Here is a 24,652-nt window from a genome sequence, read left to right on the forward strand (position 1 = left end):
TATTGTTAGAAATTGTCATGTAGCGACATACTGGGTTGAGTAATGACCAGATTCATGTGGCAACAATGATACCCAACATATGGCATGAGGAGCAGCTGTTCAAGGCATCTGGGTACATCTGGCCTAATTTCTATGCAACTGCCACAGCCTCTGCAGTTCCAATCCCACAAGCTTTGGTCAATCTCCAATTCTTTTCTCACTTTCAGGGAAATCCATTTCTGAAATCAAGGTGGCAAGAATACTAATAACAAGGCTGTCTCCTGTTGTTAGTGAACCTTTAACATGGTGCTGTTGAAGACACCCTGTTTTATCTGGGAATCCTATAGCCATATCTTCTATAACTTCTGTTATCACAATCTCTGTAATATGCCCCATTGCTGTTTACTTATAGCCTCTTCCAATCCCTTATGTCTCCTTCAGTCTTGTGCCCCATGAGTAGTTATAAGTATGAAAATTAATGTGGCATCTTTCTGTCCCATCCTGTAACATGTTTTTTTAAAGGTCTGCATAAGCTTCTCCCTATTTTTTTTGTTCTCTCCCCCAACTTTTAGCAGATGCTATAGGGTTGGCTTAATCATCATTCTACAGTATAATCCATAAGTGCCATACCTAGAGAGGAGTGGCCAACAGCAATGACAGCAAGTCATAGTTGGCGCAGCTCACACTTTGCTAGAAATGTGGGAAGCAGGAAGGGAGAGAGTCACAAGAGGAACAATGGATAGAAACAGTGGGAAAGCAGTTATTGACGCAGCAAGAACTTTCCTACGGAAGCACCAGACAGGGGACTGATGCCTGCTATGGCATGTTTGGCAATTTATCTTTATTAGCACCAGGGCTTTCAGCAGATGCCCCACCATGCCCCCTGAGTAATGACAATGAGTTGCAGCAAAGTTTCTCAGGCCAGGCATTCAGTGAATAATAATGCCCTAATGTGCACTCAACTCAAGACTCCCCCCTCTTTAGACATGTGTACAGTTTTATTCTTTCAGGCTTTCAGCATGCATATGCTTACCATACACAGAGACAGATATGTAATCTGTGAGAAACGAAGTATTTAAGGATCTATTGTTTGTTGTTGGAGGTAGTGAGAAACTTCATCCATGATTTCAATACTGATTCATTGGACAACCTGGCATCATCTTTTCCTAATCGATCTTGTTTCACAGAATGGCACTAAGGGACTCAGAGAAGTGGCACTGAAGCACCAATACCTAGAGTTTCTTAAATATTTGTAGGACCCAAACAGCTATATACAGGATAAGAAAACATGCCACAAGGAACAACTTGTGCATACAAGTGATAAGGTGATGTTGCAAAACAGCAGTGTTGAGAAATAAGTTAAGAGCTGTAGGGACAAACACTCTGATTAGTCTTGAGAAAATATTCTTTCTTGTGACTTTGTGTACCAACTCAGGGGTAGAGGCAGGATGACGTCTAGGTGGTTAGAGCTATAGTAGATATTTACATACATACTTGAAATATACTTCTTGGGCTGGACTAAGTTAAACAACTAAATAAACCATTATCCCACCTCTCTACTCACAATGCACCTTTAAAGCCTCAGAATATCTTTAATGCTCTCCACAATCCCAGAATTGTACTGAAATCTTTTGGTTGCCAGAGTCAATGAGGTGCAGACTTCCAAATAAGGAAGAAATTATAGTCTTCAGTAGTATTCATGCTACTGTCCCAGACTAAGGAGCAGTTCCATTCTGTGGCTTTATATTCTTTTCTAGTGCCCTGAAAGAAATAGAGCATAAGGCATGTTCCATGGTTTCCAAGAATAGAAGACATCCTAGCATCAGTGAAAAGACATGTTTTGGAAGTACCAGCACTAGAGGTATAGGAGAGAATGCAGGCAACTGAAGTGGAAGCACTATGGACACTGAATATTCAAAGCATATAGCATGCCTGAAGTTCAGAAAAGGAATACTCATAGCACCCAAAGACAGGAGCTAAGGTGGCCTGTTAAGGAACAAGGCAGGAACATTCAGTGAAGGGGTTATAACTTGGTTTTAAAAATTCTCCTGTCCCTTCAGCCTACCCCATCCCAGCTCACATAAGTTGGGTTGCTATTTGCTGATCACTTGACCTCAGCTAGCAGTTGTAGCCAGTTCAGATAATGAGCCCATAGACTGAGGACAGAATTGGAGTAATAACCAGGGGCCATCTTGTCTTCAGGAACTCACAGGAAGTGCCAATATTTCAGGAGATAACAAACTCGGTCATAGAAATTGAGCTCCTTCAGGGGTAACAGCCACTCAAATCAAAGTCAGGGATCCTGCTGGGAAGCAGGATTTCACTGACCATTGTAAATCCCAGGAGCGTCATGATACTCCTTGCTGGCATCCTGACACCCCCTCCCACCCCCCTGAAGGAGCTCAGAAGCGGGTGCTCTGATAGCGCAGCCTGCGAATCTCAGAGACTCCATCGTCCCGGCAGTACAAGTCTCTGCCGGGACTTTGTGCCAGTCACCGGCCCCCTGCTCCCCCACCTCCCCCAGCACTGCTGGTGCTGCTGCTGCTGCTGCCTGAGCTGGAACTGCCGCAATGATCTTCATAGATAGAAATCTCAATCTGAAAGCAAGAAGATAAGGACACCAAGCAAACGCATGAAAATCCTGCTCCACCCCACATTCAGCTAAGGAGGTCCTCTCTCAAATACACTTTCTCCACTGGAACTCAGTGGGTCACCTTGTTGTTGGCTAAGCAGGTATGGAGACCGTCAACTCTACAATTGCAGCCGTTTTTTCCTCCGATCTATGTCATCCATACAACTGTGCTCTCTTTCCTCAGACCACCTTTTGCTCTTTCACACAGACACAGACATAAAAACACAGGGAGGCAGGGAAGGATGGGGGGAGAGGAGCAGATCACCTTACTTTTTTCTGTTCCCAAGCCAAGCTACTGGTTAGACTCTCTTCACATACACATCACAGCCAAATCCCAAGCTGGCAAGCCAGTGCATAGTTAAGTCTTCAGTCAATGTGGAGTCCATCTTCCTTTTCCCTGCTCTTCTGTAGTGCAGATAACCAGGAAGAGCTACAGCACTACAATAGTCTGTCCACTTCCTAAGAACTAATTTCTGGATTTATGTAACATACTTGAAACCTTAGCAGCTGCATGCACACAGTATGCTAACCTTAGTTTTAACTTAATTAAAAATGAAAATGGCTTAACTTAACAACCAATTTGAATGTATTATGCATGGGAGAAATGAGCCAAGTTGGGGTAACAATAGCGAACACAAAAAGATGATTTACTTAATGCTTCATTTCACTTCATGGTAAATTAGATGATAACTGTGCATTGTGTAAAATGTACACTGTGAGTTTTATCTGGCATCCATTGTTAAAGGTTGACTTGAACCCAAGACTCCCCCATTCGTAGACCACTAAACTGTACATTGTTGTGCTCATGAAGTCATCTCTTGTATCCTATTGTGAATGTGAAACACTTTGGGAATCACTATCATTATCATTTACAAAGATTGAAAAATAAATAACTAATATCCACATGACCCCAAATCTCAGTAGGGATAGAAAAATAATAACATAGGTTATAATGAGTGTCTGCAGCATAAATTAGAGCTAGGTGTCTAGTTTTAGATGATAATGTATTCCGATTTCATCCCTGACTTCAACCAAGAAGGATACAACTCTCATGCCCCGCTCCACTGGGTCAGTCAGCAGAAGCCCTCGTGGAGCATAGATTTTCTCATTCTGCTCCTGGATATACTTGGAGATCTTCTTCAGAACCTGAAGAAATAATTAGTGAGCCAGTCAGAACCAAATGAGTACCTGTTTCATGTTCCCAGATAATACATTGTACAAATTTGAGAAGAAGGTATATTAAACAAAGTTGCAAGTTCTCTTAGAAATTGTGCACTGTTATAAGAATGGAAAAAAACAATAATCCTTGCACTTATTTATCCATCATATTTTATGTTCACATTCATGATTTTAAGGACTTTCCTCGGTTCACCCACCCACCCACCCAACCCTCCCTCCTAGCCTCTCTCTCCTGCTTCATAGTGCAGTTCTTTCCATGCCTTGTCAGATGACAGTCATCCTCCTTCTGAACATGGGTTTTGTATCATCTCAAAATAATACTGTTTTGGAATCCTATTAGTGTGTGTCCAAAATAGTGCTAAAACCTGTATCAATATTATCCTCTGAAAATTGAAAGTTTTGTCACACAGGTTTTTTCCCCAAGGCTGACTTAAAGTGCTGCCATCCAGACCTGTGCAAAACACAAAGCCAGAGTGAGATAGGGCAGATCCATCACTACTAAAACTCACCTATCTCTCCAGCCACCTTGCAAAGATAGGCTGGCAGCAGTTTCCCTGTTGTCTAGTGACATTTATGGGATGTAAGTCAACCAAAGTCCAGGGAATCCATACCTATTCTCCTTAACATACCCAGCATTTTGCCTGTGGCTGGATTGTATAAAGTTTATTTTATACTAATGTAGACATCTATCAGTAAAATAATTGGATGGTAGCATTTTAAGTCAACTTTGGGGGGGGGGGGAACCTGTGTGACAAAAGCTACAATTTTCAGAGTATAATATTCTTTTGAACTATCTACCTAGTATATGGAATTTAATATCTGGACAATATAAATGAATTCTCTGTGCTCTTACTATGGCTAAAAGACTGATCTTGCAGCACTGGAAAACTAAATGTATGGCTCCATTTATTCAATGGATTGAAGATCTGGTTGCGCTTGCCACTTATGAGTTGATTGCCCATAGATGTAGACTTTATATAGACAAGTATGACCATATAATGGGACTCATTTATACAGAATACAGTAGGTTAAAAAAGCAGCTGTATAAATGTATTAGAGATATATACATATTTGCAGGATCAATCTGGATCAGTCACCAGGTCCAGGACCAGAAGTTTAGTCTTCCAAGCTTTTGGACTCGAACTGGAGCTCATCCTTAGGGAACTTCTCTCTCACCAGAATACATACACATATACATATGTGAGTTAGACAAGTATATATAAAATTGTAATTGTGTATTGTTATAATGACATTCATTTTCTTTTTTCCTTCCCTTTTTTAGAGCACTTGTTATGTACATAACTCCATTTTATCCTTGTGTTTGGCTCTTTTTTCCTCTTAATTGAAAAGCAATAAAACATATATTTTAAAAATATGCCCAAGGATTAAATCCTAGGACTCTTTTGAAAAGAACCCTGAGTTACATAATTAGAAAAAGATTGCATGGTATGCAGTGCAAACAAAGGCAAATTGCTTGGCCACTGCACATTACTTATTTCAATAACTTGTAAAATTAAAAGTTAGCTTGATATTGTTTCAGCTCCCTACTTTGGGAGCCATTAATACAGCATAATAAACCCTTGTGATATTTATTAATTAATGTAAATGTTCTATTATGTCTCCAAACCTTCTCATAGTGGGTCTCCATGCAAAGGAAGATGAAATAGGCTGTGGCACAGGCCAGACATCCTTCCAAATAAGAGCTGCCCCCAATTTTCTCAGCCTCCGCATAGAAGTTGTTCAATGTCTTCACTGTTTCCTCAAAAAGTTGCCGCTCAATCTTTGGAAGGGGAAAAGAGAGAAAATGACATAACAGTGATATGCAGCATGTCATTTTAATGACTACTGACGTTCTCCTTTATGCAAATGCCAAAAGGCAGAACAGAGACAATGATAAATCAAAATAAGTTACGTTGCAAGAAATATCCATTTATGTGCGAACATTCATATTTTTTTAAAGAAATCACTCTCCTACTGTGTATTTAATGTGTGATTGCTACAGTTAACAGGTTAGGAAAAAACCTTCAAAGTGTCAGATTTATTCACAACTCTTCAGATACTCAACCCCACCCTTTTGCACTCTGTTACCACCTAACAGCAGAACTTCAAGGACTCAGTGTAGTTAGTTAAGAATATTTTTACACACTCTGCCTATGCAAAAGAACAATTATGACAGAATTCAGAAATCCAACCTTGTATGAATATGTGGGGTGAATGTGCTCAGGGATTAAATCCTAGGACTCTTTTGTGGCAACAGACATTTTGTTGTTCTTTTCCTAAGACAGAAAGGTGGAGGACACCTGCATCCTGTTTACATAACAGTCCTGTCTGGCCTGAAATTCTTTGGTTCCTACTTTGCTACTTCAGCCCTTCCACAAAGAAGTACCCCTACAGTAAATTCCCTGGAGCTGCTCCAATCCTTGGCAACAGCTTCCCAACTGAAATTGAGGGAGAGGGAGTGGCACCCTAGTAACCTTCCAGAAGGCTATGAAAAGCTGGCTCTTCCCCCAGGTTTGGGCTAGGATGGAGTTGAGTCAGGTGTTAATTTTATAGGAGATTATGGTCCCTTGGCGGGAAGAATATAATGTGTTTTAACGGGGTGAGCTGCTTGGTGAGATAGGCAGCATGTAAGTTCTTTAAATAAATAAAGTAAGAAAGTCATTGAAACAATCATAGAATGTTAATGAGACATCATAGCTTAATCTGAGTTCCAGTCTACTCATTGGTTTGATATAAAATTTTGCTATAGTCTGTGACCTTGGAGAACCATATGAAATATCAGATTTTACCCGACTGTCCAATTCAGGGGGGAATTTGGTTTGGAATTGACAGATGGTCCCATCACTGTAGTCTCGTTGTATAAAAACTTTGGTAGCCAATGAAGCACTCCTCCGCAGTTCTTGGAGATTGTGGACCTGAAGAAAATTAAAATCAGGAGGTTACAATGTGGGAAAATCTTTCTATACTGGTGGAGACTCACACCGTATCCTGATACTTGCAGATCAAATGCATGGACTTTTTTCATTTCTGGATTGCTCTATGCTTTGCTTTGTTCTTTTCTTCATTTTCATTCAGAGACAACACATAATTCTTCCTTAATCGCATTGCATACTAAAGTCCTCCCCAAGATAATTTATATACTGATAGGTTGTTTTGTTTGCTGTCTTAGGGCATACATGCTATTCTATAACATAGTAAGGGAGCAATGCAATGCACTCAGCATCACAAAAGAGTAAGGGTGTTAAAGACATCTTAGAGAATTTAATCTTATACATTCCAATTGTTTAATTAACCATTTAAGAATAATCATTTGTTCTTGAAGCCTCTGAAAAGCTACTTAATTATCAGGATTGTTTAAGAAAAAATATTAATGGCCTAACTACCATAAGTAGACTCAATGATTCTGCTTCCATGGAGATTCACACCATCAGCACCACTCAGATACATGATCATTCAAATACGTATGTACGTAGTTACTGATCATTGCATATACTGTAAATAGGAACAATTGGAACTGGGACAATCTCTAGCTAGCACTAAAATCTGCATTAAAATGCATACTAATGGGATATGGATAGAATGCTGAAATTGTTTTTAGATGATGTTTCATGAGTCATTTGGCACCATCTTCAAAGTGGTGTTCTTTTTGTATAAGCTTTTTGGGCTATCTGCAGGTGCTTCTAATTATACAGTATACTTCAGTTAAAAAATTGAATTCACACATTTTAAAAGAAAATTATTAGTTTATTACCTAATTATTTAGAAAATATCTTCTTAATTAGTCAAAGTATAATGAAAATAGCCTAACAGAATAATTATATGTTTTCATGCTACACCCTCCCAAAGCATTAAAGGATCTTTTATGAGGCTGTAATACAGAAAACCAATATCCCACTATTTCTTAATTCTAGTTTTTCCCCCCATTCAAATAGCACACACAGAGCGGTCCAATTTCAATTCTGATTGGGATCATCAGAATTTGGTTTTCATTATAATGCCTTTCAGCATGTGAAGCTGAAATAATACACTTTCCTCAAGTCACCCAGTAAGCATCATGGCTAAATGGTGATACAACTGGATTTCAATCTCAATTATTTATATTTGAGTCCAATGTAAAGATCATATTCTCACAACACACTGAAATATGCTTATCTATCTACACTTAGACTAATATACTGTATGGTTATTAAGTGGGAGGGGTTTTTTTGTTAACTAAGGTCACAAAACAGAAAATAATTTAAATTAGCAAGCTGAATGAAGATGTTCAAGCATTATGTTACCAAAGATGGTATGTTACTGGATACTTTACATTAAAAAATAAATATATGTTTTTGTCTCTATATTTGTACATATAACAGTCTTCAAGTGAATACAACTTGTTGAAACTCAATCAGAATTAAACAGGACAAGCCTAAATTAATAAGGGTTATTTCTTTTTAAACTTCCCATCATCCATAGAGAGAAACCTCTGTATTATAAGAACTCACTTAATAACAATCTCTTATAAGACTCAATTTCTTAGCCTGTGGTTGCATTAAAAGCATTGAATTGGCTAAGGTTGTGGATGATATCAAACTTGGAGCAGATGCAATATGATTTGAAAATAGGATGCATTGAATTTAATATAAATTTATATAAAATTCATTAGCATTACCATGACATTATGGCAGTTTAATCAATTCATAATGGGCAGTTTAAGAAATATTAGTGTTGAAGACTCAGTGCTGCCTTTAAGGCTATTTCTCACATTGTATGTTGTTTGGCCCTAGAAGTGGTTCAAAATGAAATAACAGGTTATGACATCATAATGTTAAACAAAAATGGGCCAGGGAAGCTATTTTTATGTTCTTAAAGGTCCAACAATTTTTATTAGTTTAAATATGAGATCATCCAGTTCAATAAAACTTCCTAAATACTTAGAAAACTATTTGCAACTTAAGAGATGTAATTGAAACAGAAATGACTAAATAGTTTAATGATGGGAAAGTAGATTTCTCTAAAGAAATAGACAAGATTTACAGAATAAATTCAGCATATGCAGCCAGAAGAAAACTGCCAAGAGATGTTATGATCCAGTTTATAAGAAAATCTATTAAAGAACAAGTAATTCAGAAACATTACCACGAGAGATTTAACATTCCTGGAAAAGAGATTTCTATTCAGAGAAGTTCCAATTACAATATTAAGGAAATGCAAAGAATATTTTTTCCTGACAGATCTCCTGAAACAAAATAATATTGTCTTTCACTGGGATAAGCTGGAAGGGGTTATCTTTACCTTTAGAAATCAATAGTATAGACTAAATTTAGTACTTAAAGCACAGGATTTTTTTGGAAAAACATGGGTTGGAACTACACTATTTTTCAAAAGATAAAGATCAGAAAGAAAAAGATAAAAAGAGGTTTGATGCTTATCAAGGACAGGCTGTGAAGATGGGAGCCTCAGCTGGAATCCCTGGAACTTCCTCTTCATAATAGATGGATTGCAAGATTTTGACAAAAGAGAAAAAAGTTATTTCATTATTTGAAAAAAGTGGACTTTGATATAATACATTTGCAAGAAACCTGTATTAAAGAGACTGACAAAAAGTATTTAACAAATAACATCTTGGGACTGGAATTTATTTTTGGTAACTCAAAGGGGAAAAAATGGGGTAGTTTTGTATATAAAACCCCAACTACATCCACATTTTTGTTTGCTGATGATCAAGGCAGGTATGTAATTGTGCAAATTGAATTAGAGGGAATAAAATCTATTGTGGTGGGATTATACACCCCACATCAAGAAAAAGCCAAGTTTTTTAAACTTCTGTCTGAACACTTACTCTCCTATTCTTTTCAGTACTGATGTGTAATTGGAGATTACAATGGGGTAGTAACCCCACAACTAGATAGATCAGGTGATAAAGGAATTAAAGAAACAAGGGAAACTGCCTCAAACTTTTTTCGAGCTGACCGATACTTTAGGTTTGGTTTGGAGGTATAAATATGGACTAACAAAAGACTTTACATTCTTTTCAGAGAGACAGAAATCCTTTTCTAGAATTGATATGATTTGGATTACAAAAATCTGCTTCACAAAGCAACCAAAGCTATTATTCTTCTTCCAAAAACTTTTTCTGACCATACAGAATGCACTAGAACATCCTAACATAATCAGCTAAAATTATTGCAACAACAAATTTCTTCGGCGACTGTTTCAGACATTGGAGAGAAACTTAAATATACAAAACAGCACTTTTTTGAATATACAAATAAAACCAGGGAGATGGTTGGCATACAAACAAAGAAAACAGATAGAAAAGAAGATGATAACCAAGCTTCATGAAGGGAATAAGACTTATATGGATAACAAAAACTTTCAAAGATTTTTTTGGAATTATTATACCAATTTATATAAAGAACAAGAAATCTCTTTAGTTACTATGGAGGAGTATATAACAAATAAAAATCTTCCCAAACTATCGGAAAACTACAAAGACATTTTGAATACTCCAATAACAACTTTTGAAATAATTGTTGTTGTTAACTATGAAGTCATGTCCAACCCATCGCGACCCTATGGACAACGTTCCTCCAGGCCTTCCTGTCCTCTACCATCTTCTGGAGTCCATTTAAGCTCACGCCTACTGCTTCAGTGACTCCATCCAGCCACCTCATTCTCTGTCGTCCCTTTCTTTTCTTGCCCTCAATCTTTCCCAGCATTAGGCTCTTCTCCAGTGAGTCCTTCCTTCTCATTTTGAAATAATAGAAGCAAATAAAAGAGTTAAAACAGGCAAATCTCTGGGACTAGATAGCCTATCACGCAGCTTCTATAATTTTTTTGAAGATCAACTATTTCTTCTAATGAAGGACTTAATGAATTCTATCTTATAGGGGAACCTTATACCAGACGTTTGGAAGGATGCCTACATTTCTTTAATACCCAAAGATGGACTAGATTTAATTTCTGTGAAGAACTACATGCCAATTTCTCTCCTTAATAATCTCTTTTATATGAAAGTTTTACAGGATTATATACCTGAAGACCAGAGTGGTTTCTTATCTAAAAGACAACTAAAAGATATTGTAAAAATAATTTTGAATATAATTGAATATTTACAAAGTAGCAACAAACAGGTTGCATTAGTCTTTCTGGATGCAGAAAAAGCTTTTGACAACTTGAACTGAACATAAAGTAATGGAAAAGATGGATTTTAGATTGGGCTTTATACAGAGTCTGAAGCCCATCTATACACTCCAAAAAGCTTGAATCATGGTGAATGGAGACTTGGATTTTGAAATTGACTGAACTAGCAGAGATGGTGAAATTAACTGCTTTGATTAGAGATAATGGACTAGATCAGGCATGTCAAACTGCTGGCCCACGGGCCAGATGCGTCATACCAAAACTGCGCCCACCCCATTGCTTGCAATGGGGAAAAAGTTGTGATACGTCATGCGATGTCACATGGCATTGCAAGTTTGACATGCCTGGACTGGGCAGACTGGAAACTGTTTGTAGACTTTCTACACCCTAAATATAATAACAGATGGTTAACAGAGGGATTTGAAGATTAGTGTAATGTTTAGCTCAACCTGTTGACTGTTTTTTCTTCTTTCTTCTTATACACACACACACACACACACACACGTGTGTGTGTGTGTGTGTGTGTGTGTGTGTGTGTGTGTGTGTGTGTAAAAGGGGAGGAGAATTTACTGCTTTTTCTTTTCTTTCAACATCCAGTCAGTGTGCTTATCCTATATATTAAATTAAAAATATTAAACTTAATTGATCACTTTGTTTCATTTTGTTTTACTGTTTTGTATTTATTCAAACAAATAATAATAATAACAACTAACAGATGTACTAAATTTGAAAGCAATCCTGATTTCCCTGAACAGAAATTGGACCTGATGTTTAACTTATTCTGTGCTTAAATGGAAAACTTCCAGGATCAGAAACTGAAGACTGAAATTAATTACTTTAGGAGTGGAAGAAAATTGAAATTAGATAACTATAAAAGCAACTACCTATTATTTTGTAAATGGGGTGATGGTGGTGAGAGAGAATTTGTGTACTTTTGTGCTTTCTTTATTTCATGGTGTTAAGGGTAACTCAGAGTCTTTAACAAGTCCTTTGTGCTTCTTGCCACCCGCCCTCCTATGCCCTCAGGAACTGTTGCCCTTCCCTTAGCAACAAGCAAGCTTTTAGCTATTTCTGCTCTGACTCAGATTAATTCTCCTGTTTAGGGATGCATCTTTTATTGACAAACAGGATTTTACTGGTTGAAATGGGAACATGGGAAATATGGAGCAAGAGCAATAATGACTGTGAAAAAATCAGTGAAGGATGGGGTTCTTGATAGGGGCTGACTTGAAAAGAGTTTTGAAACCAGAATATAGCAACAATTAGAGAAAAAACTTCAAAAATCTCTTTCCCTTCTTCTCCTATGCCATTTTTAACCTTATTTCAACAACAACAACAAAATCATATTAGGGACCTGCCTCCGAGTCCATAATTGATTAATCTGAATAATGGAGCTTCCATTTATTCTAGAAAATCATAGCTCATGTATCTCTTTCTTCCCTATTCACAAAAGGTATAACTGAGACCAAATCCAAAGCATCAGACATAAAGCAGCCTTACCCAACCTTGTTCCCTCCAGATTCATAGCACAACAATAACTATCATCCCACAAGCATGGCCATTGACCGGGGTGTTAGCACAGTCCAACTGAGGAGTGCTCCCCTGGGCTTCTGATTTTCTGTCTATGTGTGTCTCCCATGTGTTCAGGGAAATCCATTGATTCACAGCTAAGCAAAGGGCCACCTGCTCCTCTGAACAATTGCCTGCCTTGGTTGGGGGGGTTGGAAATCAGGCAATTAACTTTATAGTGAGTGATGGTATTCTTAGCCCTCAAAGATCATCAGGGTTGGTTTTTTTTAACTTCCTTTCTTTATTTAACCCGTACAATTGCTGCAAAAAATCAGTAACTCGGGAAACACAGGCGACCCTTAGCACAGCAAACCAAGGAACATGGAGCTACAACAACCAATAAAAGCTAACATTAGGGTGATTGATTTAAAGCTTCCTGCAGCATCAGAGAGAACAAGCACAAACCAGGAAAAGCTGACTGCAGCTCCAATGATTCGGCAGAGCCATAGCTCTGGTACATGTGTGTTCTACCTTGCCGGCGTTGCTCACCTCAGTTGCCATGTTTCACCAACGTGGCTCAATGCTGTTCCTCCACACGGAAGACTGAAGCTGTGACGATAGCAATTTGATGAGGAAGAAGACTGCTTTCCCAAAAAAAAGGCGCTGTCCCTGGTGTTATAGTCAGAGGAAGCGCTCAAATCTTGAAGCTGCTGCCAGCAGGGGCAGAATTTAGTCTGCTGCGTTGAGGTGGCGCCTGCGGTGGGAAATAGACGCAGAGTGTGTGGTGCTATCCTTGGTCCTGAACTTGCTATTTGAAAAACAGGAACTGGAGGCAAGCATCTCATCTAGCGTTGACGACCCATTTCCCAAGCTAATTCCTCAGCTGGAAGCTCAGCTTCATTGCACAGGCTGGCTCAGTTAGTGGCATCATAAGGGGAGGGGATCAACAGCTTTAAGTGGGAGCTGCACCCTCCCTTCCCTGCATCCCCATGTTGGAGGGACAAGATCCAGCTCGAACTCAGGGGAGGGACTGTGAGAGGCGGAGCTGCCACAGCAAGGAAAAGAACTCAGCTGACGTTTATTTCCTGCTTGTCTTGCAGGAGCTCACAAGCAAACAAGCTGCTTGGCAGCACTTTTCACCCTTATTTCTAAGGCTTTGGATTGCAGTGTTTCTCTGGAAAGTTCTGAGATTGCTCCCACTTCCAAAATTCTTTTTTGATCTGGTGAAAGTCCAATACCAGCTGTCACATGGCTGCACTCAGTGCCAAAGAAGAAATGGTTTTAAAAAAAAGTAAGATTGATTAATTTGCTGTGCTGATGTAAATCTAAGATATGGTTTCTTAAGTTTACATAGAAACAGTAAAGAGACTCACATTCCATAGCATGTGATTAATTCCACAGTCTATATTAAGTAATCGTATTTACTGATTTTAATGCCTCTGCTTGGTTTGCATAATTATTCTACAGATAGTGGACTGGAATAATAGTTATGTATGATAGGGTAGACTCTTTTCCTTAAACTTCATTGTAATCTTCATATGACTTTGGAATTCTCATTATCTGTTGTTTTCTAGAGCTTATTTTTACATGAAAAGGAGTTACTTTTTTCCACTTTGAACATGAAAACTGAGGCTCTCAAGAAATGGAAATCTGCATTCAACCTCACACTTTTCCCCTGCAATTGTTTAGTATGATAAGCTTTACATCATGGGTGTCACTTGTGATGTCACATGACGTGTTGTGATGTATCGTGACTTTTTTCCCATTGCCAGCAATGGGGTGGGCACGGTTTTGGAGTGATGCATTCGGCCTGCAGGCCAGCAGTTTGATACCCCTGCTTTACATGCTTCTTTCTGCCTATTTTCATTTTCTGTCTACCTAAGCAATTCATTTTGTTCTCTCTCAGTCACTGAACTGTTTAAATTAGTGTGACCTCTGTTATGAAAAGGATAGGATGCTTTTGAAAGTTCTAAAAACTCATAGTTGTTTGACTAATTGTGGTAGGGCATCACATTAATAATATATAAGCTAGATGTACATCTCATTAGGAGTTCTGCTTCCATCTTGTTTAGCAAGTGACTGGTGCCAAAGAAAGGCTTTAGAACTTTTTATGCCTAAGGCTACCATCAACATTTGTCAGGAGGAGGAAGGGAAAACAAGAGGAGGCAAGGCAAATAGAGACTTTACTGTACGTGTCACTAAGGCTTGGATTTTTCTGTTTTTCTGTAGATCAGGGGTCTTCAAATTTGGTGCTCTTATGACTTGTGGACTTCAACTCCCAGAATTCCACAGGCAGGCACAGTGGCTGAGGAATTCTGGGAGTTGAAGTCCACAAGTCATAAAAGGGCCAAGTTTGAAGACCCCTGCTCTAGATGGAAAAGAAGTATTTCTTAGTTTTAATTTGTTAAACTTAAAGGGTATGGAATAGTTTTGTATGAGTTTCTTACCTCAAAACAGCAGAAAATAGAGGTTCTGATTTGTAGCAATTATAGATAAGGGACTCAAAAAAGGGACCCATAAGCTGTTTATGGCCCTGGGCCACATGTTGCTTACAGTGAGTTTTATGTATTGGTTATGTTATTTTTAACTTTCTTTTTATTTGCTATGCTAAGAACTTTGTTCTAAAACTGCTTTTATATTTCTTTTGTTCTTTTGATCCTATTTTATAAAAGACCACCAAGCTACGGTAGACCTGCAGGTTAGCCTGGGAAGTAAAGGCAGTGTCAAATTGCTTCCTGGTTGTTGTAAAGAAATAAGGCTGGATTAAAAGACATGTTCAGAGATCACAATTTGGAAACAGAGAGACTGGGACTCCCCAGTTGGGACTCCCTGAACTAGGGAAAATGCATAGTAGAAGCTACAGTGATGTCATGTGCATCATGACACCGCCACACAATGGCATGAATAATATAATTTATGTCAGTCATATCAGGGTGCAAATGAAATGTCGGATGTAATTTCTGTCAGTTATATGATGATGACATTACATCCCTCACATTCCCTATCCCTGTGAATGCTCTTTAAAAAAGCAGGTCTAAGAGCAGCATGGGGAAAGGATGTGTATTTTAATTCTGAAGCAATGATTAAATGCTTTGCTGGGATAGGCCCTTTGGACAGTGCACACTGAATAGGAATGCAGAATGAGAAAGGAAAATTCCTACATTAATTGTGATTTTGATAAACACAATTGTTATAGTTTGGCAAGAAATAAATCTTTTTGCAGCTCTGATTACACAAAGCCAATGCAGAGGACTTTTCTTTCTTTTCTTTTCTTTCTTTCCCTAAAGATATGACTGTTTAAAAACAAGTTTCACTGTAGAACATAAGCTACCTTTGGGAAGGAAATATGCTTAACAAATCAGTGACACTATGTGAAAAAGGTAATCTACCACCAACAGTGCCTTATAGCACATAATTATGCCTACTTCCTAATGGGCTCAAGCTACACTATTTAGTTTATAGCTGCTACTACAAAACATATTTCATTGCAGCCACTCCCATAGAATGTAGAGAAGAATCTTACATAACCCAAGGTTAACCAAGAATACAGCAATCATTGGAACTCCAGTAAAGAAAAAGAATAAGGGCAATGAGCATTGCTATTTGTTTAGGCTTTGTAAAATGTGATTGGCTGGTATGTGCTTCCATGTGCTCTAGAAACGGAAATAATTGGGCTACTTTGGATATCCTGGTTTAATCAGCATGTTGTGCCAGTGCTACTTGGTTCCCCCCTGAGCGCAACTATTACTGTGCCACATGTCTGACATTCCATCCATGTTGTTAACCACAAGTCTTCTCCAGCTGGCAGAAAGGGATATGCTGTGGTTTCTATAGCAACACTTCTGCCTTGGGATCCAGGAATAAGAGATTCCCAGTAATACATTCACCATGGTCTGCAACTCCTTTCTTGAAGCTGAAATTTGTTTCTGTCATTCTATTTCTGAGATCTTTTTTTCTCCAGGAGGAGAAATAAATGACTTGTACAAAATACTATGCCCCAGATATCTACTTCTAATCCCTCACTTGTTATAGTGAAACTTCACTACGGGAAGAAGAAAAGGGAGCCTACTCATTATGGTTAAGGGCTGCATAGTATCCAGGACTGTATTGCAATCTCAATGGTACCCTCCCCATCCAAACACAGCATTTGGTAATGTGCCAAATGAAACATCACATCAGCAAGCTGGAATTTCTATAGCTTGTGGTCACTCACCTTCAAACTTTTCAGCCTGTTATACTATAGAATAACTCAGAAGACAAACCTGGCAGAGTTGAACTCTAACCTCTTCTCTCAAACAATTATCTGAAATACACACCAGGTCAGCACTATCATTCAGGTTTAAGTATTGGATAAAGTATGTTTTAGCAGCAACTGACCTGTTTTTTAAGTTGGAGAAGCCACCATCACTGTCATCCTGATTTCCCCAATTAGGCTATAACCTGAAATGAAATGAAGCTTAGTCGTCAGTCTACTTCTCTTTTTTTCATGGCCCAAGATGTGTTTTCCTATTTATTTAGAAACTTATATATCTGTCCATCGTATACACGATTATCTTATGCAGCTCACAATTATAATCAGTAAAAGCAGAATAAAACAAACCAAATCATATTTCTCTATCACAGCTCCACAATATTCCATATGCTCTACATACATTTATATTTGCTAGGTTAACTACTACCCTAGCTTTGATCCTGGACCAAGAGATGGGTCTTCACAGCCCACTGGAAGGCTAATAAGGTGACTTCTCTGAATCTCAAGGATGAGGCTATTCCCAAGGGTAGGGGTGGCCATGTAAAAGGCATCTTGCTAATGTCACACCAAATGGCAATATTTAAGGGAAGGGATCTGTAGTGTGCTCATTCCATCTAACCTGGTGGAATGGGCAGTCACCTCAGGGAGAGGCTGTTCCACAAACAACCAGGCCCCAGGTCCTATTTATTTAAATATATATACATAAGACTACAATAATACAAAGGGATTTCTCTGCTCCTTTTATTATTATTTTGCTTAAAAGGTAAAGGTAAAGGTTCCCCCCCACATGCGTGCTAGTCGTTTCCAACTCTAGGGGCCAGTGCTCATCTCCGTTTCAAAGCCGAAGAGCCAGCACTTGTCCGAGGACGTCTCCATGGTCATGTGGCCGGCATGACTAGACGCCAAAAGAGCACAGAACGCTGTTACCTTCCCACCGTAGTGGTCCCTATTTTTCTACTTGCATTTTTACGTGCTTTCGAACTGCTAGGTTGGCAGAAGCTGGGACGAGTAACAGGCGCTCACTCTGTTACGCGGCACTCGGGATTCGACCCGCCAAACTGCCGACCTTCTGATCAACAAGCTCAGCGTCCTAACCCACTGAGCCACCGCGTCCCTAAATTATTTTGCTTAGCTCTTTGTTAATTTGTGTTTTTCTTTAACATTTCATAAGTTGGTTTAACAAAACACAAACCTTTAAAGTGGGATACACTTGGCCCTAAGACCACTCAGAGGGGCAGTTTTTTTTTCTGGAGCAAAACTTTGGCAGCAACCCCACCAGGGAGGAGTTCTTGAGCTCAAGCAACTGATGCAATCCTGGGTAATCCTCTGCTAGAGGCCTCAATGTGTGAGGAAACTGTTTTTTTCTGCAGGTAGCAGGCAGGGCAGACAGATGGTTTAGTGCATTTTAAGTCTCTCTCACCATCTAGTTGGGCCAAGTAGTGATCTCAGCCTCTACTGGGGGGAAGAAGCTAGAATTGCATCTGAACAGATCAAGCTTACTGAATCAAGTTCAGACTGCTGGGCTATTTAGACTAGAATCTATTCTGAGACAGAGGTCTTCCTAGTTCCTTTGAAGGAGAATTCAAGAAACCGTAGGGCAGGGGTGTCAAACTCAATTTCACTGAGGGCTGCATCAGCAATGCGGTTGCCGTCAGGGGGCCGGGTGGGTGTGGTCAGGGTGGGCCTACTGGGTGGGCATGGCTGGAGTGTGTGTGGCCTACTGGGTGGGCATGGCCAGCTATACATCATTCATGTCAAGGGTGCCTTTGGGGGCCTGGGCAGAAGTGGGGCAGATCTGAGGGTCTCTGGCAGAAGGAGATGGGACCGGGGTAAGTGCCAAGGCATGCTCCACTGGAGGAGCACTGTTCCTCTCAGGTCATGCGGTGGGGGAGGCTGGACGGTGGCATGGAGGTCAAATGCCCAGCCCAGTCCTCAAACACCCACGGCACTAAGCCCAGCCCCACTTCCCCAAGGGGGTGTCCAGCTGCACTTATTCCTCAAGGTTGCTGCCGCTGTGCTTGCTCTCCTTAGCCAGGTTCCTCATGATGGGTATGAGGGCAAAGTCAAGAGGGAGGCCCACTCCCTCTCCATGTGAGGAGACCTGGCTTTGTATCCAAAGGTTCCTTAGCAATAGAATGGGAGACACCCCAGGATAGGCCAGGAGGAGGGGGCAAGGGGATGGTGAAAGGGCAGCAGGGAAGGACTAAGGCAGGACTTCCCTCAGATCCTCTCCTTCCTTCCTTCCTTCCTTCCTTCCTTCCTTCCTTCCTTCCTTCCTTCCTTCCTTCCTTCCTTCCTTCCTTCCTAAGAGTGGTGGGAAAATAGTTGAGATGAGGGAGGGAGAAAAACAGGCAAGAAACGCAGCTGGTGAAGTGTCATCCTTCATGAGGAATGAAGAAAATGCACAATCACCTGGAAGTGGCCAGCACATGGCCCTCGCCTACTTCACATATCCGGCTTGGTGGGCTCTGGGGGAGGGGATGTGATGAGCAGCATGAGAGTCGATGTTACCTGCACAATGCTGCCCAGCCCCCAGCCTCCCCGGTTTTGGCAGGCAGCAGGGTGCTCTCCTCACAGTGCTGAGAGGCTGAGCCGGGTGGCATGAATCTGAAGAGAAGCGCAATGCTGCCCAGCCCCTAGCCTGCCCAAAGTAGGCAGAGCCATGTGCTGGCCACTTCCAGGCAATGGTGCATTTCTTCATTCCTCACAAAGGGTGATACCTCCCCAGCACGCGTCCAGTGGGCGGGGCCGACACGGCAGGGGCTGGTCCCTCGCTGTTTCCAGATGGCCTTGTAGAGCTAAGACTGAATGCGTTTCAGCATAGATGGCCACCACGAAATTGTACATTGGCTCCTAGCCGGCCTGGGCCAGGGCCAAGGCAGTGGGGGCCGTTCCCTCACTGTTTCCAGGATGGGTTCGTGGGCCACATGAAACCATTTCATGGGCCGGATCCGGCCCCCGGGCCTTGTGTTTGACATGTCTGCCGTAGGGTCTTCTAAATGCAAGGCAATATACTGATATATGATCTTGCCATTATGTGATCTTCTCACATAAGAAACAACTCAGTTCTTCCAATCAAAAAACTTGAGAATGATCACGTATGAGAACAGTAGCAGAATAATCACTCTGTTGCTTCCTAAAAGCTTCATCAGCATCCCCCCACTTCCCACCCCAAAAAAGCCCTTGAAAACTGGTCCGGTGGGAATCTATTTAGCCACACTGAATAATTAGTTCCTGTCTAAAACAGATGCAATCTGTTGAGAGAAGATATTTTCTCAAAGCTGTGAAACTATGCATCATTTTTTTTCAAGTAGCAAAATTGGATAGATTAATGTAAAAATAAATCACCTACAGATGAACTCTGTAGACATGGCCAGGACATCAATACATTACAAGAATCACTTATCAGGAACACAAAGAAATTATGGTAAGTAATATATTTATATTCCAAAACTCTGATCCATTTATGTAGCTAAAGGGTCCAAGTAAGACCTAAAGTATACCTCATAAACTGAAGCAAGGTGAGGCTTTATGTGGGGGGGTCCTTCTGAAGGGCAGGCAGCCCCCCAGCCCCAGATGAAATGGTCATGGAGGGCAATGACCAGTGACTAGACGGGAGCAGGCATGCCGACTACAATATCAATTAAGTAATTGGAGTGGCAGCATTACCTACAATGAAATGAAGTTCCACAAGCATCGCATGTACTGGTAGAAGTTATTTTTGATGAGAAGCAAAAAAAGATGGAAGGAAGTTGCCTTTGTGGTGTGCCAGGGGCAGGTTGAGGATAATATCATAATGTTCATACCTCCACAAATGGTTCCAGGGACATCTTTGTTCCTGAACAAGCAGCATGTACTGACACACATCTTGACACAGCTGCCTAAAACCCTTTTATTCATATTGTTTTTAAGCCACTTAAAACAAGTGATTATCCTCTCTCAATCTGGAATCCAACCCTTTCTAATATCTACTGTGGTTCAATTCTAGTGCTTCTTTTCCCTGTACTGTCCATGGTTTGATTTTCTGCCTTGTACTTTTTCACCTCAAATCTGGGAATCTGACAATTTTTGACAAAACTGACATCTTTACCCAGAAAGTCTGGTATTCAATTGAACTGCCAAATAATGATTTATGGTATAGCATGCTGTACAAACCAAATAATTGGGAGCTTACTCAATAAACCAGACTTCAGTGTACTATGCTGTCCCTCTTTGTGAGTGATAGACAATGCAGTGTTTTGTTAGAATTAGGGAAAACTTAGACTGCTTCCACAATTTCAGTGGTCTGCTGTCAAGCAAGTCATTACTCAAGGACAGATTATTCCAGTTCCTGCTGTGCAGCTGTTCCTATCATTGTCTAAATTGACAATATAAACCCTATAGGTAATCCCTGGAACCTGTCTGAGTCCAACATGTTTTTCTCACCCTATCTCTAAATATTGGGGGGGGGGAATGATAGGGAACTGCTGTTAGCACTATGGAAATACTCTTGATCAAAATCAGTTTCATTAGCTCCAGCCATAATGCCAATGGTTGAAGATAATGGAAGTTTCACTCTTGACATAGAAGTTGTAATTACTACAAGTAGTGCACTAGAACTACATCAGTTTCTCAAAAGGATCAATGCACACTTATTCTATGCATATTAGGTACCCAATCTCTGGCATAACCTAATACAACCCTTGAGACTTATTTATCTATTTAATTCCAATTCAGATAAGTGCAGCTGAGCGGCATACATCAATAATAATAAAAAATTAAATTACAATTAAAACTACAATTGCAAAAGTTGAGAACCAGTTTGATGTAGTGGTTAAGGTGCTGATGTAGAAACCAGGAGACTGTGAGTTCTACCACCACCACCACCACCCCTTAGACATGAAAAACCACTTGGGTGACTTTTGGCCAGTCACTTTATCTCAGCCCAACTCACCTCATAGAGATGTTTAGAGGAAAATAAGAGGACAAGGGAGTAAGGGTATGTTTGCTGCTTGACTTGAATATGAAAAAAGATGGGATAAAATCTTTAAAAAAAATAGAAAATTCGGAACTCTCAATATATACACCTTACAATGTGGGATCTCCTAAATCCTGGTCCTAGCACCCGGGGGAAAAAACCTAGTTCTTAATGCCTTCCTAAAAGCCAACACAATTGGGATCAGTGCTATAACAGGGGAGTAAGGGCTGTCATTCCAGGGAGTAGACACCACAAAAGAAATTATTGCCTTTTGGGTCCCATTAGGTGATTTTGGTTCAAGGGACAAAGGAAGGGTATGCCCACCCTATTAGAATGTGGAAAAAGGAGAAATAATTGGAAAAAGTAGTCCTGTATGTGCAATTTTATATAAACAATCTTGAATTGAACCTGGAAATCCATTGGGAGCTAGTGTAGCTCACAAATTGTCATACACATATTTATAACTCACATAATTTGATGGAACTGTGGGGGGAAAAGTTTCAGATCTGTACATACTGTACTAAGTTAGGGCTTACTTCACTGAATACAATGAGTAATCATGTAGATTTTCCAAGTAATCATGTAGATTCCAAGTAATCATGTAGATTCCAAGTAATCATGTAGATTTTCACTTTTAAACCTCCACGTTAATGACATGCAATGAAGGAATAATACTTGTATTTATCATCTTTGCATTTTCAGAGGATAAAATTAGAGAAATTGCAACTTCAGATGTCTTAGAAGAACAAGACTATAGGTGCTATATCACAAGTGAGGTGCTAGTTATGAACTCTTGTCACATGCAAAAATTAATTAGAGGTGATATATAAATGTCTGGCATACAGTTGGCAAATGATGGCTCACAACTGAAATATGAATAGCCTTAGATACAGAGAACTGAAAAGAAATGGTATCTGAGAGTGTTTAGTTGTGTGGATTTCCAGGATTGGTGCAGCACAGGATAGAAAGCATTTTACTGATTGTAGGCACAGTAAAAAAGAGAGAGAGGGAGGGAGGGAGGGAGGGAGGGAGGGAGGGAGGGAGAGAGAGAGAGAGAGAGAGAGAGAGAGAGAGAGAGAGAGAGAGAGAGAGAGAGAGAGAGAGAGAGAACAGGTAGTATCTGTGGTTGAGAAAGCCTTTGCACAGCTCAACTGATATGCCGAATGTTATCTTTCCTGGAGCAGCATGCCTTTCTCGAGGTATTTCCTACTTTACTCTTCTCCCACTTGGACTATTACAGTGTGCTTCCCATAGGATTGCCCTTAAAGATATTCCAAAGCTGTGGCTGGTCCAAAATGTAACAGCTCAAGTAATTATGTAAATATTGCAGTTCATCCATGTAAAACTGCTAGTTCAAGAGCTGCACTAGTATCCAGTTGGTTTATGGAGTTCATCTTGCTCAGGACATGAATCCAAAGCAGAGCTCCCCTAAAAAAAAGAACATTTTAGCCTCTGCTTGAATACATCAGGTGAAAGGGAGTCCATCATTTTTTTGGTTCCTCTTTAACTGGTAATTTTTGTCCCCTTGAAACACCACTGTGGCTTCTCATCATCTCCTTTTAATCCTTCTGAAGCATCCAGTCCTCAGGAGACAAGAAGAATCAAGGAGAAATTCCTAACATTCCCATGAGAGTGTGGTAGTGATAATGCTGAAGGGAGTTTCAGCCAGCAGGCCTTCTGTGATTCCAAGTTACAGGTTTTCCATTCATATTTCATATCTTCCTGCCAACCAGCCAGATCCACTAGACAGGGAGCACATCATAAATGTAACAAAGTAGGAAAGACATCAGAGCAGTTTATACCCCCAAAGCATGACAAAGACCTCCTGCTGCTCAAGGCCCTATGCCGATCCAAGATTTTCTAGGGAAAAGAATTCAAGCCATGGAGGTGTAAAGACAGCAAGCATATGTGCAGCCCACCTACCAGCCAGCAAGGAGGTATTAGTAACTGAAGCTGCAGCACAACACAAGACTGAGAAATCCCCAGGTGCAGTTTACTCCTTCACAGCTGAGGTGAGTTTTAATCAAAAACATAATTAGGAGCTTCAGAGACCAGAGTTTGCATATGCATCATAGAGATAAGGCAGGTTAATAAGTCAAGAGTGATTTGAGGCCAGTAGAATTAGAATGTGGGCACCCTAAAAAGTCCTGGTGAAGCACCACTTCTATGTTATGTGCTTCACCAACAGCCGGTGTTGTCATGGATTGGTTGGAAGAGCTTCAGCCATTGATTCCTTTCCACGTATCTGAAGGCCACATTCAGAATCTAGAGAAGGCAATTTCTTATAATCACACAATTTCCTCAGTTTATCATCTGGGCTCCCAATACTTCTCTAAATGTATTCTTTCCCTGCCTTACTAAAGCATTTCACCGTTTCCTTTACAATCATCTTCAGACTCCTCCACTGTTTCCTGTGATTTAAATAGTCAGTTCCTACAAGAACATGGAGCTGTTGAAATAATAGGGCAAATCAAAACAGACCTGGGACTGGACCAAAAATTCTTTGGACCTAGGACTGTTTATCTAAGTCAGTGTTCTTCAAAGTGTGATCTGGGGAACTCTGAAGTCCCCAAAATCTTTTCTGGGGGGGAAGTGCGTGAAATCAAATTAATATTTTAGCATTTTAATTCAGTACAAATAAATCTATATATAGCTCCCACAAACCAAAGGTCTTTGGGGTTTTCAATCGTTTTTAAGAGGGTCCACAGATCAAAATATTTGAGAACCACTGATTTAGGTGAACAGCCCACCAGGTCTGCCTTGCAGTAAACAGAACATCAAAATGAAGGATAAATCCTGTCCATAGATCTGAAATCTTAGTCCTACAAAACAAAGGACCTATATAGTGTGGCCATTAGGAATTTTGTTGTGAGGAGCCTACTAATTAGAACAAAATGTTATTACCATACCTGCACTGCAACAGTTGCCTGGTCCTAGATGAGGGTATCAAAGCATTTTCAGATAAACGTTGAACCTGTACAGATCTGCAGTAAATACAGGATTCTTCCTGTCTCCC

At 40.1% G+C, this 24,652-nt stretch overlaps 1 protein-coding gene across 1 annotated transcript; it reads right to left on the minus strand.

Moving 5' to 3' along the window:
- On the minus strand, nt 1–24,652 carry GOLGA7B (golgin A7 family member B). Its single transcript, XM_081328406.1, has 9 exons — nt 24,546–24,652; nt 16,805–16,867; nt 12,977–13,181; nt 6,580–6,705; nt 5,418–5,570; nt 3,656–3,757; nt 2,495–2,576; nt 1,544–1,740; nt 1–218 (listed from the first exon to the last, which is right to left on the minus strand). Exons 3-8 carry the CDS (start codon nt 12,986–12,988, stop codon nt 1,733–1,735), a joined length of 483 nt encoding a protein of 160 aa, XP_081184532.1. The 5' UTR covers nt 12,989–13,181; nt 16,805–16,867; nt 24,546–24,652; the 3' UTR covers nt 1–218; nt 1,544–1,732.

This window comes from Vipera berus (assembly GCF_964194415.1).
Source record: "Vipera berus genome assembly, chromosome: 5".
Taxonomy (NCBI): domain Eukaryota; kingdom Metazoa; phylum Chordata; class Lepidosauria; order Squamata; family Viperidae; genus Vipera; species Vipera berus.